The 16,673-nt window shown below is 45.3% G+C and overlaps 1 protein-coding gene across 1 annotated transcript in view; it reads left to right on the top strand.

Annotated features, from left to right (window-relative positions):
* LOC124613814 (LIM/homeobox protein Lhx2-like) overlaps window positions 1–16,144 on the top strand; it is a 352,891-nt gene extending 336,747 nt beyond the window's left edge. Inside the window, exons 6-7 of the mRNA XM_047142536.1 lie at window positions 13,070–13,151; window positions 16,011–16,144. Of these exons, the coding sequence (XP_046998492.1) occupies window positions 13,070–13,151; window positions 16,011–16,144 (216 nt within the window). The remainder of the gene's footprint in view (window positions 1–13,069; window positions 13,152–16,010) is intronic.
* The last annotated feature ends 529 nt before the right edge of the window (window positions 16,145–16,673 follow it).

Below are 16,673 nucleotides of genomic sequence, written 5' to 3'. Positions count from 1 at the left end.
TTACTGTCAATGTTTTGGGACCTGCAGAGCGAAGAACTGCAGCATTAATCCAGCCACTATGAGTTGTTGCTCACCTGCGAAGGGCAATTTTCAGTCAGTGGAAGGCATTGTCCAAGTTACGCTGGACGGCCTGACCTACAGTATGGGGAGTTCTTGCAAGATTCATACTGTCATGCCATCAATACTGATGTTCTGTCTGCTGCAAGTGTGGGGTATCTACACACGCAAAGTGCCACCAATGACTAATGCCTGGTTTTCACTGTGACCCCTGATACCTCGCTACTTAGGCACCATACAGAAAACACATTATCGCCGTGCCTGATATTGTTCGCTGATTATCAATCACTTAACTTAGTTATGGAGGTGAATGTATTAAGGTAGTTACTTTCGTTTATCTCGCGTTATGTGGGGTTTTTGCAGAAGAACAGGCTCACTTTAAGAGATGGTAGTGTGTAACGTTTGAAGGAAAAATAGGTTATAAATGTCAACTTCACTCTAATATTTTTCACAAATTTAGGTATGTGAAGCGTACGAAATTTTCTATGCTGGACACTACAATTCCACACAAACTGCATAGTTATGTGCAAAGAGATTGGCTTATGAGTCTTACAGTTCTGATAGTGAGTTAGAGAGGAGTGAATCATTTAGTTGTATTAGTGTTATTCTGCACTGTGAGGCCTCAGCTAGTTACACACGAAGAGTGCGTTCACCTGACAATCGTCTGTAGTTATTCCAACGAGAATACTATGACTTCTGTTCAAGAATACTAGAGACGGTTATGTAAAGACAGAACACTCGATAAAACCTCGTTGTCAGTGAAATGCGACACACTGAGTTTCGTCGGTCTGTTTCTTCACCCTTGTTGCATCGGAACAACAGACATATCGGAAGGTAAATGAAACGCAGAACATTCTTCGGGGAGTTGAACGGTGCCGATCGAGTAGTCAACAATAATCGCAACTGTCAGATGTTGGAAATCTGGACGGTAATTTTCAGCGTCTTCCCACATCAAGGTGAGGCGTGGCGTCATTAGCGACAGACTCATTTATGAAGTTGTTGTAGCAGCTGTCTACGACGCCTGCAGAATGTCTTGTCACAGCACTTTGACAATATTCCCATGGTAACAGTGGTAACGTGGTTAAAATACACTACTGGCCATTAAAATTGCTACACAAAGAAGAAATGCAGATGATTAGCGAGTATTCATTGGACAAATATATTATACTAGAACTGACATGTGATTACATTTTCACGTATTTTGGGTTCATAGACCCTGAGAAATCAGTATCCAGAACAACCACCTCTGGCCGCAATAACGGCCTTGATACGCCTGGACATTGAGTCAAACAGAGCTTGGATGGCGTGAACAGGTACATCTGCCCATGCAGCTTCAACATGATACCACAGTTCATCAAGAGTAGTTACTGGCGTATTGTGATGAGCCAGTTGCTCGGCCACCATTGACCAGACGTTTTCAATTGGTGAGAGATCTGGAGAATGTGCTGGCCAGGGCAGCAGTCGAACATTTTCTGTATCCAGAAAGGCCCGTACAGGACCTGCAACATGCGGTCGTGCATTACCCTGCTGAAATGTAGGGTTTCGCAGGGATCGAATGAAGAGTAGAGCCAAGGGTCGTAACACATCTGAAATATAACGCCCACTGTTCAAAGTGGCGTCAATGCGAACAAGAGGTGACCGAGACTTGTAACCAAAGGCACCCCACACCATCACGCCGGGTGATACGCCTGTATGGCGACGACGAATACACGCTTCCAATGTGCGTTCACCGCGATGTCGCCAAACACTGATGCGACTATCATGATGCTGTAAACAGAACCTGGATTCATTCGAAAAAATGACGTTTTGCCATTTGTGCACCCAGGTTCGTCGTTGAGTACACCATCGCAGGCGCTCCTGTCTGTGATGCAGCGTCGAGGGTAACCACAGCCATGGTCTCCGAGCTGATAGTCCATGCTGCTGCAAACGTCGTCGAACTGTTCGTTCAGATGGTTGTTGCCTTGCAAACGTTTTCATCTGTTGACTCAGGGATCGAGACGCGGCTGCAAGATTCGTTACAGCCATGCGGAGAAGATGCCTGTCATCTCGACTGCTAGTGATACGAGGCCGTTGGGATCCAGCACGGCGTTCCGTATTACCCTCCTGAACCCACCGATTCGATATTCTGCTAACAGTCATTAGATCTCGACCAACGCGAGCAGCAATGTCGCGATACGATAAACCGCAATCGCGATAGGCTACAGTCCGACTTTTATCAAAGTCAGAAACGTGATGGTACGCATTTCTCCTCCTTACACGAGCCATCACAACAACGTTTCACCCGGCAACGCCGGCCAACTGCTGTTTGTGCATGAGAAATCGGTTGGAAACTTTCCTCATGTCAGCACTTTGTAGGTGTCGCCACCGGCGCCTACCTTGTGTGAATGCTGTGAAAAGCTAATCATTTGCATATCACAGCATCTTCTTCCTGTCGGTTAAATTTCGCGTCTGTAGCAGATCATCTGCCTGGTGTAGCAATTTTAATGGCCAGTAGTGTATATATCCAACGGGATGATTATTAATGGAATGATTAACCATGACGATGTAAACTGTTCTCTCTACCCACGGGTGATAGGAAATCTGAACAGACGCATTTATTTTACGGACAAATATGAGGAATTACTGAAAGGTAGAATGTAAAATGATACTGAAAGTTATATGATAATATTCTGTCCGTTTGTTAAGCGGAAATTTGTTCATTTTTTTTGCTTTTCCTTTTTTTCCAGCTATAACGGTCGGCGCTATTTGACAGCACAAGTCTAATATTTACTAACCGTAATAAAATTGCTCACTCTCTTCAACTGTATTTTGCACACCTACTTGGACAAAAACCGACTGTGCTTTACAATGGCGTATTTGTCTTCTTATACTATTCCTGTCTTCTACAGTTCTATCAGAAGGAAATCTCTTAGAACATGTAGGTAGCATTAAATATTCTTTTCTGGTACCGTCTATTGTTGTGTCTTTTAAAATAGGACATTTTCATGCAGCTATATAACCTACATATTGTACTGTATCTTCGGCGATTTTTACGTGTATTAGATTTCTGTTTTTATGATCCGAAGTAACAATGGTTACTGTAATTGCGACTCCTGTACATTAATCGTTTTGTTCTTTCCCGTTTATCTTTTCACCTACGCTGAAGGTTTCTTTCACTTCGCCCATGGCTCTTCAGTTTCCACATTAAACGGTACACAAGTACGGTCATATAGGCTATATTATTTTCGCTGTCGTTCATGTGAGTATTAAACAGCAGTCTTGAGAGAGTTAAGGGGCGGCACATAACTCTAATTATAATCGCTCCGATGAGCGAATTTCCTTAAAGGAGCTGTGTGAGCTAAGAAGAAAGAGGGTGTAGTATACAGTTCACAATTAAGTGACTGATTTCTGTAGATCTATGTTGCATTTCTAACACATATGAACGATGTTGGTTCGTTGTTGGGACCGGAGTGACAGTCTTATTCCCCCTCTATAAGAATGCCTACCCCTAGCCCTCCCCCCACCCCCCGCTGTCCCAGTCCAGTACTTTACGCCGCCTGCTGTTCTTTGTGAACCCACGACTGCAAAGATTTTTTATCCTCCATTGTAAAGATGATTCTTTTTCATCAGCACCATCATTCCGCCACAACAATATTAGCATCATCACTTCTTTGTATTATTCAAATGGCTCTGAGCACTATGGGACTTAACTTCTGAGGTCATCAGTCCCCTAGAACTTAGAACTACTTAAACCTAACTAACCTAAGGACATCACACACATCCATGCCCGACGCAGGATTCGAACCTGCGACCGTAGCGGTCGCGCGGCTCCAGACTGTAGCGCCTAGAACTGCTCGGCCACTACGGCCGGCCTTTGTATTATTAACTGTCATGTAAGTCACCTGTGTAAGTTGAAACTGTGTCACAGTTTCACTTAAGTATGTCACTTTAACTAACGTATAAATCACTTGTCTATGCTGAAAATCAGTCACACAGCCGTCTAAGTGATCCGACATTAAAACCAATTTTGTGCCAAGACAAGACATTTCCAAGCATGGGTTTCTCATGAAGAATTTACCTACTAAGTATCTTCTACAGCGCATGGAAGACTGTAATAGACGTTGTGAAATCCCCTCTATAAGTGGAGTGGAGGCGAACAGAGAATTATTGCCGCGCGAGGTAGCCGTGCGGTCTGAGGCGTCTTGTCACGGCTCGGCGGCTCCCCCCCGTCGGAGGTTTGAGTCCTCCCTCGGGCATGGGTGTGTGTGTTGTCCTCAGGATAAATTAGTTTAAGTTAGATTAAGTAGTGCGCAAGCCTAGGGACCGATGACCTAAGCGGTTTGGCTCCATAGTCTTTACCACAAATTCAAAGAGAATTATTTTGACGACAAAACGTCTCGAGGTCCTGATTCTGCCTACAGAAGGTATATAAATTGATCTTGCACGGTCTAAAATCATCGCTGCTGCTTCTGTTGACCAGGATTTTAAAATGGCTATGAGTTATCACGCGATCCAACATCTGTCATGCTCAAAATGTCGTGCAATTGTTGGACAGTGACCCATGAGTGATTTTCCCTTTTTACACTAACACCCTATTGTGGATCGCCCGCCTCCGAACACTAGGCCCTCTACTTCTCAGCCGGCTCCCGATTCTCCACAGAGAGATGGTCTGCCACTTCGATTTTCGTCATTCGTAGTTGACTGACCACAAACTGGAAACGACTGCGCCACTTTACGACACTGACGTATGATGGGGCATAGTTGCAGTTCGGATATAAAATGTAGACTGGCAATGGTAAGGAAAGCGTTTCTGAAGAAGAGAAATTTGTTAACATCGAATTTAGATTTAAATGTCAGGAAGTCGTTTGTGAAAGTATTTGTATGGAGTGTAGCCATGTATGGAAGTGAAACGTGGACGATAAATAGTTTAGACAAGAAGAGAATAGAAGCTTTCGAAATGTGGTGCTACAGAAGAATGCTGAAGGTTAGATGGGTAGATCACATAACTAATGTGGAGGTATTGAATAGACTTGGAGAGAAGAGAAATTTGTGGCACAACTTGACTAGAAGAAGAGATCGGTTGGTAGGACATATTCTGAGGCATGAAGGGATCTCCAATTTAGTATTGGAGGGCAGCGTGGAGGGTAAAAATTGAAGAGGGAGACCAAGGGATGAGTACACTAAGATTCAGGAGGATGTAGGCTGCAGCAGGTACTGGGAGATGAAGAAGCTTGCACAGGGTAGAGTAGCATGAAGGGCTGCATCAAACCAGTCTCTGGACTGAAGACCACAACAACAACAACAACTACGACAGTAGCTGTTCTCCTGTACCAGTTCAGGATGGATTCATGCGACGTGCTGCAGTAGTGTAATGCGGGGATTACCATGTGTACCTCCAAATAAACAAGAAATTAGTTATGTAACTCTATTTTCTGGGGGTGATAATTAAAAATTCATGAATAGCCATAGTAGTAAGTCTAGACCACCATACATTTAGAATAATAAGAGAGAGACCTGTGCATCATCTACGTCTAACTCTACAACGACATACATATTCTGCAGGTCATGTATGGTGCATGACGCAGTGGACGTTGTATTGCTGCTGGTAAAACCCTTTCCTATCCCACTCGCAAATCGGACGAGGGAAAAACGAATGTGTAAATACACTGACGTGAGAAAAGTCATGGGGTATCTCACAATACCGAGCCCAGCCTTTTTCTGCCGGACGTGGCGTGGACTCAACAAGTCGTTGGATGCCCCTGTAGAAATACTGACTCATACCGCCTTTACGGTCGTCCATAATTGCGAATATGTTGCCGAGTCCATGATATTGTGCACGAACTGACTTCTCAATTATGTTCCATAAATGTTAGATGCGATTCATGTCGGGCGATCCGGGTGGCCAAACCATTCGCTCGAATTGTCCAGAATGTTCTTCGAACCAGTCGCGAACAGCTGTGGCCCTGTGACGCGACATCTTTGTTTGGGAAGATGAAGTCCATGAATGGGTGAAAATGGTCTTCATGTAATCGAACATAACCATTTCCCGTCAATGGTCGGTTCAGTTGGACCAGACGACCCAGTCCATTCCACGTAAACAGAGCCCACACCATTATGGAGCCACCACCAGCTTACACAGTGCCTTGTTCCCAACTTGGGTCCATGGAAATTGGAACCCATTTGAGCAGCCACGGTTTTACAGTTCATTAGGGACCAACCAGTACGGTCACGAGCCCAGGAAAGGCGCTGCAGACGATGTCGTTTTGTTAGCAGAGGCACTCGCGTCAGTTGTCTGCTGCCATGGCTCATTAACACCAAATTTTACATAGTGCCCTAACGAATACGGTCGTTGTACATCCCACTTTGATTTCTGCGGTTATTTCCTGCAGCGTTGCTTGTCTCCTAGCACCGACAGTACTATGCAAAGCCGCTACTCTTAGTAGTTAAGTGAAGGCCGTTGGCCACTGTGTTGCCCGTGGTGAGAAGTAATGCCTGAAATTTGGTATTTTGGACACGCTCTTGGCACTATATCTCGGAATATTGAATTCCGTAACGATTTCCGAAATAGAACGTCCCATTCGTCTAGCACCAACTACCATTCCGCGTTCGAAGTCTGTTAATTCCCGTCGTGCGGCCATAATCATGGGGGAAACTTTTTCACGTGAACCGCGCCTGACTTAAGCCCTCGTGAGTTCAACTCGATTTCTAAAATGAAGGAAACACTTCACGGCATTCGCTTCAGAACTGCTACAAATTGGTCGGGCAATAGACCGCGCCGCTCGAACTGTCAACACAACTGGCACTGCTAAGAGTATCCTACGACTTCCACATAGCTGGCAATGGCTTATCCACAATTCTGGTGACTACTTTGAAGGTCAGTAAGACTTTGAAACACGTGTCTATTCTGTGCGAGCTGTAAATAAATAGTTGACACTATTAAAGTTCCAACCCTCGTATACTGGGTCTCTCCGGAGGAAAGGGCATTATTGAGGGGTATGACAAGAACGATCAATCGAAGCAAACAAGTCTAGTAAACATGGCCTCTAAAATGCACAACACAAGAGCTATGAGCACTTCTTTATCTTCGATACTGTGAAACAAATCCATTATTTTCCAGGCGCTACACTCTGGAGCCCCGCGACCGCTACGGTCGCATCTTCGAATCCTGCCTCGGGCATGGATATGTGTGATGTCCTTAGGTTAGTTAGGTTTAAGTAGTTCTAAATTCTAGGGAACTGATGACCTCAGAAGTCCCATAGTGCTCAGAGCCATTTGAACCATTATTTTCCATATTTTCCATATCTGGGGAGAAGGTATTATGATTCAAAGGAAGAAAGAACGGTCTAATAAACATTGATGCTCAAATGCATCACCTAGGAGCTGTTGCTCAGTAAAAGGAAGTGTTTCACTGTAGCGAAGATGAACAAGTTGTCATAGTTCTCAAGATACGAACTTTAGAGATGAGGTTTACTGGACCCTTTTGTCTCGTTTTTGTCCATTAAAATATGGAAAGCAAGGAACTTGGATTAGAAGAGATGTGTTTCATAGTATCAAAGATACAGAAGTGCTGATTCCTCTTAAGGTATGCATTTAAGGGCTCGTATCTACCAGCTTTCTGGCCTCGAATGGACTTTCGTGTCACATTCCCGAATACTGAGCACTTCTCCTGAGACATCCTGTACAAAGAGCAAGAGCCGTCTGATCACATTTTCCTGGAGCACTCCTGATGATACATTTGTCTCCGCTCGCTGTCCATTAATCAAGAAGTCTTCGAGTCAGTTGTCTGAGAACCTATACCACATACTCGGGCCTTTGTTAAGAGTCTATAGTATATCACAGTCATAAGCTTTCCGGAAGGGTATGGAATATGCCTGTTGGCCTTCGTCATCCGCAGGCTGGACATGGCGTCCTTCCTCCACATAAAGGAAACTTGCTGGTGACGTACAATGTCGACAAGTGTGCTGCCAGGAAGTGTGTGAGTTGCCCTCTGCATTGGTTTCTGTCTGAAATTTAGCCCAGTTTTACAGAACCTAATATGAACCGAGCTGTAACTGATCCAAATGCAACTTGACTTTGCATTAAATGCACAACGGAAGTAAAACAGTTATCTGGTATTAATTAAAATTTCCACTTACCTCGCGTCTCGACAACATTGTTGCAGATTTCTCGAAAGTACAGCAGCAAAGAGCAAGCAGGCACCGGGTAAACCAGATTTCTGTTTCTAGGTACATGTCCCAACTGTTGCATGTGTTAATGCCTCAAGGGGAAGGAGAGTAAGCATCACTGTGAGATGATATGCCAAGACAACGATTTTGGAATAAATGTATATTCAAACAAACTGAATAATAATTCGTGTGATCTTTACACATTACATTGGCCTGAACAATAGTAAGCTTAACAAAGTGAATAATGATCTAAAAAGGGTACAAAGTTAACATAGATTTTCTATAAAAATCAAAGACCTTAATCAATTATTACGCATATCCACTATTCAGGCAAGTGGGGCGGTCTTTCTCGTAACTCTGAGTTAACTAGCTGACAATAATCATTCTTAGCTGCGCGGTGCTGCAGTCTTGCCTCAAACTTCTCATCAAAAATAACGGCATTCAAAATTTATATTCCTTCCATTTTTCAATGAACGCATCATACTCGCCCTTACTGTCCTTTCTCATCTGACAGATTCAGTGACAAATGCACATAGCACTGAAGATCCAAAGAAATTGGTTCACCTGCCTAATATCGTTCAAGGCCCCTGCGAGCACGCAGATGTGCCACAACACGACGTGGCATGGAGTCGACTAATGTGTGAAGTAGAGCTGGAGGCAACTGACACCTTGAATCCGGCAGGTCTCTCCATAAATCCGTAAGAGTAGGATGGAGTGGAGATCACTTCTAAACAGCATGTTGCAAGACATCCGAGATGTGCTCAATAATGTTCGTGTCTGGGGAAAATGGTGGTTCAAATGGCTCTGAGCACTATGGGACTCAACTGCTGTGGTCATAAGTCCCCTAGAACTTAGAACTACTTGAACCTAACTAACCTAAGGACATCACACACATCCATGCCCGAGGCAGGATTCGAACCTGCGACCGTACCGGTCGTGCGGTTCCAGACTGTAGCGCCTTTAACCGCTCGGCCACTCCGGCCGGCGTGTCTGGGGAGTTTGGTCATCAGCAGAAGTGTTTTAACTCAGAAGAGTGTTCTTGGAGCCACTTGGTAGCAATTCTGGACGTGTAGGGTGTCGCATTGTCCTGCTGGAATCGCCCAGGACCGTCGGATTGCACATGGGACCTGAATGAATGCAGGTGATCATACAGGATGCTTACGTACGTCTCAACGGCCATAGTCGTATCTAGACGTATCAGGGGTTGCATATCACTGCAACTGCACACGCCCCATGCCATTACAGAACTTGAACCAGCTTGAACAGTCCCCTGCTGGCCTGCAACGTCCATGGACTCATGAGGTTGTCTCCATACGTCCATGCGCTCGATACAATTTGAAACCATCCGCTAGATACAATTTGAAACGAGACTCGTTCGACCACGCAACATGTTTACATGTTTCCAGTCATCAACAGGCCAATGTCGGTGTTGACAGGCCCAGTCGACGCGTAAAGCTATGTGTCGTGCTGTAATCAAAGGACACATGAATGGGCGTTCAGTTCCGAAAGCGCATATCAATGATGTTTCGTTGAATGGTTCACACGCTGTTATTTGCTGATATCCCAGCATTGAAATCTGTAGCAATTTGCGGAAGGGCTGCACTTCTGTCACGCTGAACGATTCTCTTCAGTCGTCGTTGGTGCCGTTCTTGCAGGATCTTTTTGCGGCCGCAGCTATTTCGGAGATGTGATGTTTTACCGGATTCCTGATGTTCACGTGCGGGAAAATTCCCACTTCATCGCTACCTCTGAGATGCTGTGAGCCATCGTTCGTGCGGTGACTATAACACCACGTTCAAACTCACTTAAATATTGATAACGTGCCATTGTAACAACAGTAACCGATCTAACAACTGCGCCAGACACTTGTTGTCTTATATAGGCGTTGCGGGCCGCAGTGCCGTATTCTGCCTATTTCCATGTTTCTGTATTTGAATAGGCATGCCTATACCAATTTTTTGGCGTTTCAGTGTATGTCAATCACCTACCACAGTTCAACTAAGATTGTATCACACTGTGAAGGCGCAAAGACAGTGCCGGTGTTTGTGTTGTTCTATCATTCCATCATCATTCGTGAAAGTGCTAGATTGGACTGTGCACAGATTGGGAATATGTACAGACGCTGACGACCAAGCAGTCGAGCGCCCACAGACCAAACATCATCATAACCATCAACATCTACATCTACATGTATACTCTGCAAATCACATTTAAGTAGCTGCAGAGGCTTCATCGAACCACCTTCACAATTTTCTATTATACCAATCTCGTATAGCGCACGGGAAGAATGAACACCTATATCTTTCCGTACGAGCTCTGATTTCCCTTATTTTATCTTGGTGATCGTTCCTCCCTGTGTAGGTTGGTGTCAACAAAATATTTTCGCATTCGGAGGAGAAAGTTGGTGATTCGAATTTCGTGAGAAGATTCCGTCGCAACGAAAAACGCCTTTCTTTTCATGATGTCCAGCCCAAATTCTGTATCATTTCCGTGACACTCTCTCCCATATTTCGCGATAACACAAACCGTGCTACCTTTCTTTGAACTTTTTCGATTTACACTGTCAGTCCTATCTGGTAAGGATCCCTCACGGCGCAGCAGTACTCTAAAGGAGGACGTCAAGCGTAGTGTAGGCAGTCTCCTTAGCAGAGCTGTTACATTTTCTAAGTGTCCTGCCAATAAAACGCAGTCTTTGGTTAGCCTTCTCCACAACATTTTCTATGTGTTCCTTCCAATTTAAACTGTTCGTAACTGTAATACTTAGGTATTTAGTTGAATTTACGGCTTTTAGATTAGACTGATTTATCATGTAACCGAATTTTAAGGAGTTCCTTTTAGCACTCATGTGGATGACCTCACATTGTTCGTTATTTAGGGTCAACTGCCGCTTTTCGCACCATTCAGATGTTGTTGTGGTTGTTGTTGTTGTGCTCTTCAGTCCTGAGACTGGTTTTATGCACCTGTCCATGCTACTCTATCCTGTGCAAGGTTCTTCATCTCCCAGTACCTACTGCAACCTACATCCATCCTTCTGAATCTGCTTAGTGTATTCATCTCTTGGTCTCCCTCTACGATTTTTACCCTCCACGCTGCCCTCCAATACTAAATTGGTGATCCCTTGATGCCTCAGAACATGTCCTACCTACCGATCCCTTCTTCTAGTCAAGTTGTGCCACAAACTCCTCTTCTCCCCAATTCTATTCAATACCTCCTCGTTGGTTATGTGATCTACCCACCTAATCTTCAGCATTCTTCTGTAGCACCACATGTAGAAAGCTTCTATTCTCTTCTTGTCCAAAATATTTATCGTCTATGTTTCACTTCCATACATGGCTACACTCCATACAAATGCTTTCAGAAACGACTTCCTGACACTTAAATCTATACTCGATGGTAACAAATTTCTCTTCTTCAGAAACGCTTTCCTTACCATTGCCAGCCTACATTTTATATCCTCTTTACTTCGGCCATCATCAGTTATTTTGCTCCCCAAATAGCAAAACTCTTTCACTGCTTAAAGTGTCTCATTACCTAATCTAATTCCCTCAGCATCACCCGACTTAATTCGACTACGTTCCATTATCCTCGTTTTGCTTTTGTTGATGTTCATCTTATATCCTCTCAAGACACTATCCATTCCGTTCAACAGCTCTTCCAAGTCCTTTGGTGTCTCTGACAGAATTACAATGTCATCGGCGAACCTCAAAGTTTTTATTTCTTCTCCGTGGATTTTAATACCTACTCCGAATTTTTCTTTTGTTTCCTTTACTACTTGCTCAATATACAGATCGAATAACATCGGGGAGAGGCTACAACCCTGTCTCACTCCCTTCCCAACCACTGCTTCCCTTTCATGCCCCTCGACTCTTATAACTAACATCTGGTTTCTGTACAAATTGTAAACAGCCTTTCGCTCCCTGTCTTTTACCCCTGCCACCTTCAGAATTTGAGAGAGAGTATTCCAGTCAGCATTGTCAAAAGCTTTCTCTAGGTCTACAAATGCTAGAAACGTAGGTTTGCCTTTCCTTAATCTTTCTTCTAAGATAAGTCGTAGTGTCAATATTGCCTCACGTGTTCCAACATTTTTTACGGAATCCAAACTGATCTTCCCCGAGGTCGGCTTCTACCAGTTTATCCATTCGCCTGTAAAGAATTCGCGTTAGTATTTTGCGGCTGCGACTTATTAAACTGATAGCTCGGTAATTTTCACATCTGTCAACACCTGCTTTGTTTGGGATTGGAATTGTTATATTCTTCTTGAAGTGTGAGGGAATTTCGCCTGTCTCAAACATCTTGCTCACCAGATGGTAGAATTTTGTCAGGACTGGCTCTCCCAAGGCTGTCAGTAGTTCTAATGGAATGTTGTCTACTCCCGAGGCCTTGTTTCGACTTAGGTCTTTCAGTGCTCTGTCAAACTCTTCACGCAGTATCATATCTCCAATTTCATCTTCATCTACATCCTCTTCCATTTCCATGATATTGTCCTCAAGAACATCGCCCCTGTGTATTTCCTCTATATACTCCTTCCACCTTTCTTCTTTCCCTTCTTTACACATTACGCTTTTGTAAAACAAACCTCAAAGTTTTTATTTCTTCTCCATGGATTTTAATACCTACTCCGAATTTTTCTTTTGTTTCCTTCACTGCTTGCTCAATATAAAGATTGAATTCAGTTGTCTTTTCTAAATCGTGTTGCTGTTTGTTTTGATCTTCTGATGACTTTATTAGTCGATAAACCACAGCGTCATCAAGACCAAAGTAACATAACTTGTTATGTCTCTGACATCGATGACATAAAAAAATCAAAAATATATGACCACCTCACAAGTGTTATCTTACGAGGCGACTGACTGTCCCTCCGGTTGCAGGTATGGTTCCAGAACGCGCGCGCCAAATGGCGGAGGAACCTGATGCGGCAGGAGGGAGGCGGACAGGGGGGCCCCGGCCAAGGCGGGGGCGGCGCGGGCGGCGGGGGTGGCGGCGGCGGGGGCGGGCCGCCGTCGGTGGGGCCGCCGTCGGTGCTGCTGGGCGACAGCAACAGCCTGCCGCCGCCGCCCACGCCCGAGGACCTGCACCAGCACCACCACCCGCACCACCACCACCACCAGCAGCAGCACCAGCACCAGCCGCCGGTGCCGGCGCAGCCGCTCAGCTTCGCCGACCTCTACTAGCAGCGCGCCGCCGGCCCGCCCCCGGGGTCGGCTCTGCTAGGCTGGCCGCTGCTGCGGCCCTGCTTCGCTGACGCGTCTGACGCCCCCACCACGCCGTGAGCCGCGGCCGGGGGCGGCGTGGGCGGCGGCGAGGGTGGCCGTGGCCGCTCGCACGGACCGTCGATGTTTTTCAAGCGCGAGGACCAGGTGCTCGAGAAGATTCCTGGGGTCATCCCCAGGCACAGTGTATCAAATTTGTGTAGGACACAGAGACAAGGACCTCCTCTAGAAGGCTAAAAGTGCTATATAGCGACGTCCGCGCCATTATTGAGACTTTGATTCATTAATGTTCGTTGACAGTTTAAGGCATTCGCGCAGCTGACCGATTTGGCAAAAATCACTCAAGGAAGGCAAGCTACTGTAGCTTCTGTTGGTGTTTCCCATAAAGAATACCTGACGTACGAGAAGAACAACAGAAGATTCTTTGTGCCAAGATTCACCTTGACTCGTAAACATCAAATAGCTAGTTCGAAAAGCTTAATAACCACGTAATACGAGGAATATAGATCGTGCAAGAACCAGCTACTGAGTTACGGCTCGAGAGGGAGTCTTGGGGTCTTCGTCAGCCACACTATAAAAAATTTGTGAAAGATATTTGGCTTATCTAGAAAGAGATGTGGAACTCACGTAGAGTGGGCTCATGCTGAAGTCAAAAAGGGATATATTGTGACGTCCTCGCCATTAATTGTCTCTTATTTGTTAATTCGATGAAAGTTTAAGTTTCGGGCGGAACTGTCGGATTAAAAAAAGACGTACAATATTTTGTGTTGTGTCGTGTGCAGAAGGACCTCATTAACCTGTGATTTGTATTTCAAGCTTCGCATTTCCCCATAACCATGTAGTTTTTCAGTCTGCTGGAATGCCACTCAAGAGCTTGCAGAACCTACTGAATATACGAAGCCTATTCAGAAAGTAAGGTCCGATCAGTCGCAAAATGGAAACCACTGTGAAAATGAAAAATGTTTTACTCGCAACAGTTAGCTGCACCTTCCTGCTACGTCCCGGCTTAATGGCCACTCAGATTAGGGACATTTGTCGCAGCGTTGCACCAACTTTCCAATACCCTCGTCATAGAAGGCAGCCACCTGTGCTTCCTGGCACTTCACTACGATGATCTACTGGGTGATCAAAAAGTCAGTATAAATTTGAAAACTGAATAAATCACGGAATAATGTAGATAGAGAGGTACAAATTGACACACATGCTTGGAATGACATGGGGTTTTATTAGAACCAAAAAAATACAAAAGTTCAAAAAATGGCCGACAGATGGCGCTTCATCTGATCAGACTAGCAATAATTAGCATAACAAAGTAAGACAAAGCAAAGATGATGTTCTTTACAGGAAATGCTCAATATGTCCATCGTCATTCCTCAACAATAGCTGTAGTCGAGGAATATTATTATGAACAGCACTGTAAACCATGTCCGGAGCTATGGTGAGGCATTGGCTTCGGATGTTGTCTTTCAGCATCCCTAGAGATGTCGGTCGATCACGATACACTTGCGACTTCAGGTAATCCCAAAGCCAATAATCGCACAGACTGAGGTCTGGGGACCTGGGAGGCCAAGCATGACGAAAGTGGCGGCTGAGCACACGATCATCACCGAACGACGCGCGCAAGAGATCTTTCACGCGTCTAGCAATATGGGGTGGAGCGCCATCCTGCATAAAAACCGTACGTTCCTGCAGGTGTTTATCAAGCAGGCTGGGGATGATGCGATTCTGTAACATATCGGCGAACCTCTCACCCGTCACGCGCAGTCACTGACGTTTTGCTGTCCGGCGCCATTTGTCGGACATTTTGTAAACTTTTTTTTTGTTCTAATAAAACCCCATGTCATTCCAAACATGTGTGTCAATTTTTACCTCTCTATCTACATTATTCCGTGGTTTATTAAGTTTAGAAATTTGTACTGACTTTTTGGTCACCCGGTACATCTCGCTGTCTGTGCCAGAACGTTGTCTTCATAGCCAGCTGTTCATGTGAGTGGAGACGAAACTCAGGAAGAGTCAATTACGGGCTGTGTTGTGGTGATCAAACATTTCCCATCGAAAACTCTGCGGGAGCATCTTCATTGCCCCTGCAGAGTGCGGCCGAGAATCGTCATGAAGAAGGAAACACGTGACAGGTATGTTATGTGGGCTGCATGACATCAGGCGAAATCTCATACCAGACCATCGCCCTTGGTGGGAGACACTATTGTTCTAAGCGTCTTTACATGCTCACTGTGTGCTCAGAACTGAAAAGATGAACGTGTCGCGATCGACAGGCATATTACAGGCATCGCCCAACGCATCTGTGCAAAGCTCCGTTGGACTTCCACAGTGGTTTCCATTTCGAACACCATCGGACCTTACTTTCCGAATAACGCACGTACTCTGTTTGTAGTTACCTTTCCATTGAATACCGCCCAATGGTGATGTACAAGGAATGAATTACGTCCGAGTATTTTTTCACTGAAGATAAAAATCGGTACCGTTCTTTGGTTTCCCCGTTCTCATTGACAGGTTGTGGGAAGCACTTTATTCAAGGAAAATTTCGATCACCGGAGTTAGACCATTGTTTTGTTAGACCATTGTTTTCGTTTTTTTACAGGCATGTCTAACAGCATATCTGACACGCTGAGTGGGAATCAGACCTTGAATCTTCAAATTCATATGCAGTGGCGTAAAGCACAACAGCAAGAGCGTCATTCTCTCGCCAATCAGAGGACAGAATGCTGGAGGTAGAATGTAGAGTGAAAGAGTATTGACAAGAAGTCATAATCACCACTGCAGAGTAAGATGGGGTCACAGTGCATGACGAGGCCCGCACTGCAGTAAGAGCTCCGTTGGCAGTCTCCGTAAGTCGGAAATCGCGTTGTAACAGCACGTTACACGTGCGGCGTTAACGAGCGTGAACCACGGTAGCGGCTCCGCAGTACTTGACACCGTCATCCGTACAAATTAGCGCGATCGTAATGTGTTTCCCACTCCATAAATACGCCCCGACACACGCGCGAACACATCACGGCGCAGTTAGCACAAATCACGGAGCGAAGGCCGGTAGCCTGCCCCCTCCCGCAGTTGCGTGAGGCCAATGTCTCACTCGGTTACTCGACAAAATTGATTTAATTGCGCGTGGCGGCGCGTAATTGCCGGCGAGTGCTGCCCGGGGTTAATGAGTCAGCCAATTACGCGGCCGCTCGCCTTCACTTGTCGGCGGCCTCAGCCACTCGGCGACAACGTCTTCATCTCGCCGTGACCGACGCCTCACCGC

The sequence above is a fragment of the Schistocerca americana genome, chromosome 4 (assembly GCF_021461395.2).
Source record: "Schistocerca americana isolate TAMUIC-IGC-003095 chromosome 4, iqSchAmer2.1, whole genome shotgun sequence".
In the NCBI taxonomy this organism is placed as follows: domain Eukaryota; kingdom Metazoa; phylum Arthropoda; class Insecta; order Orthoptera; family Acrididae; genus Schistocerca; species Schistocerca americana.
This window is presented reverse-complemented; position numbering and strand designations above follow the sequence as displayed.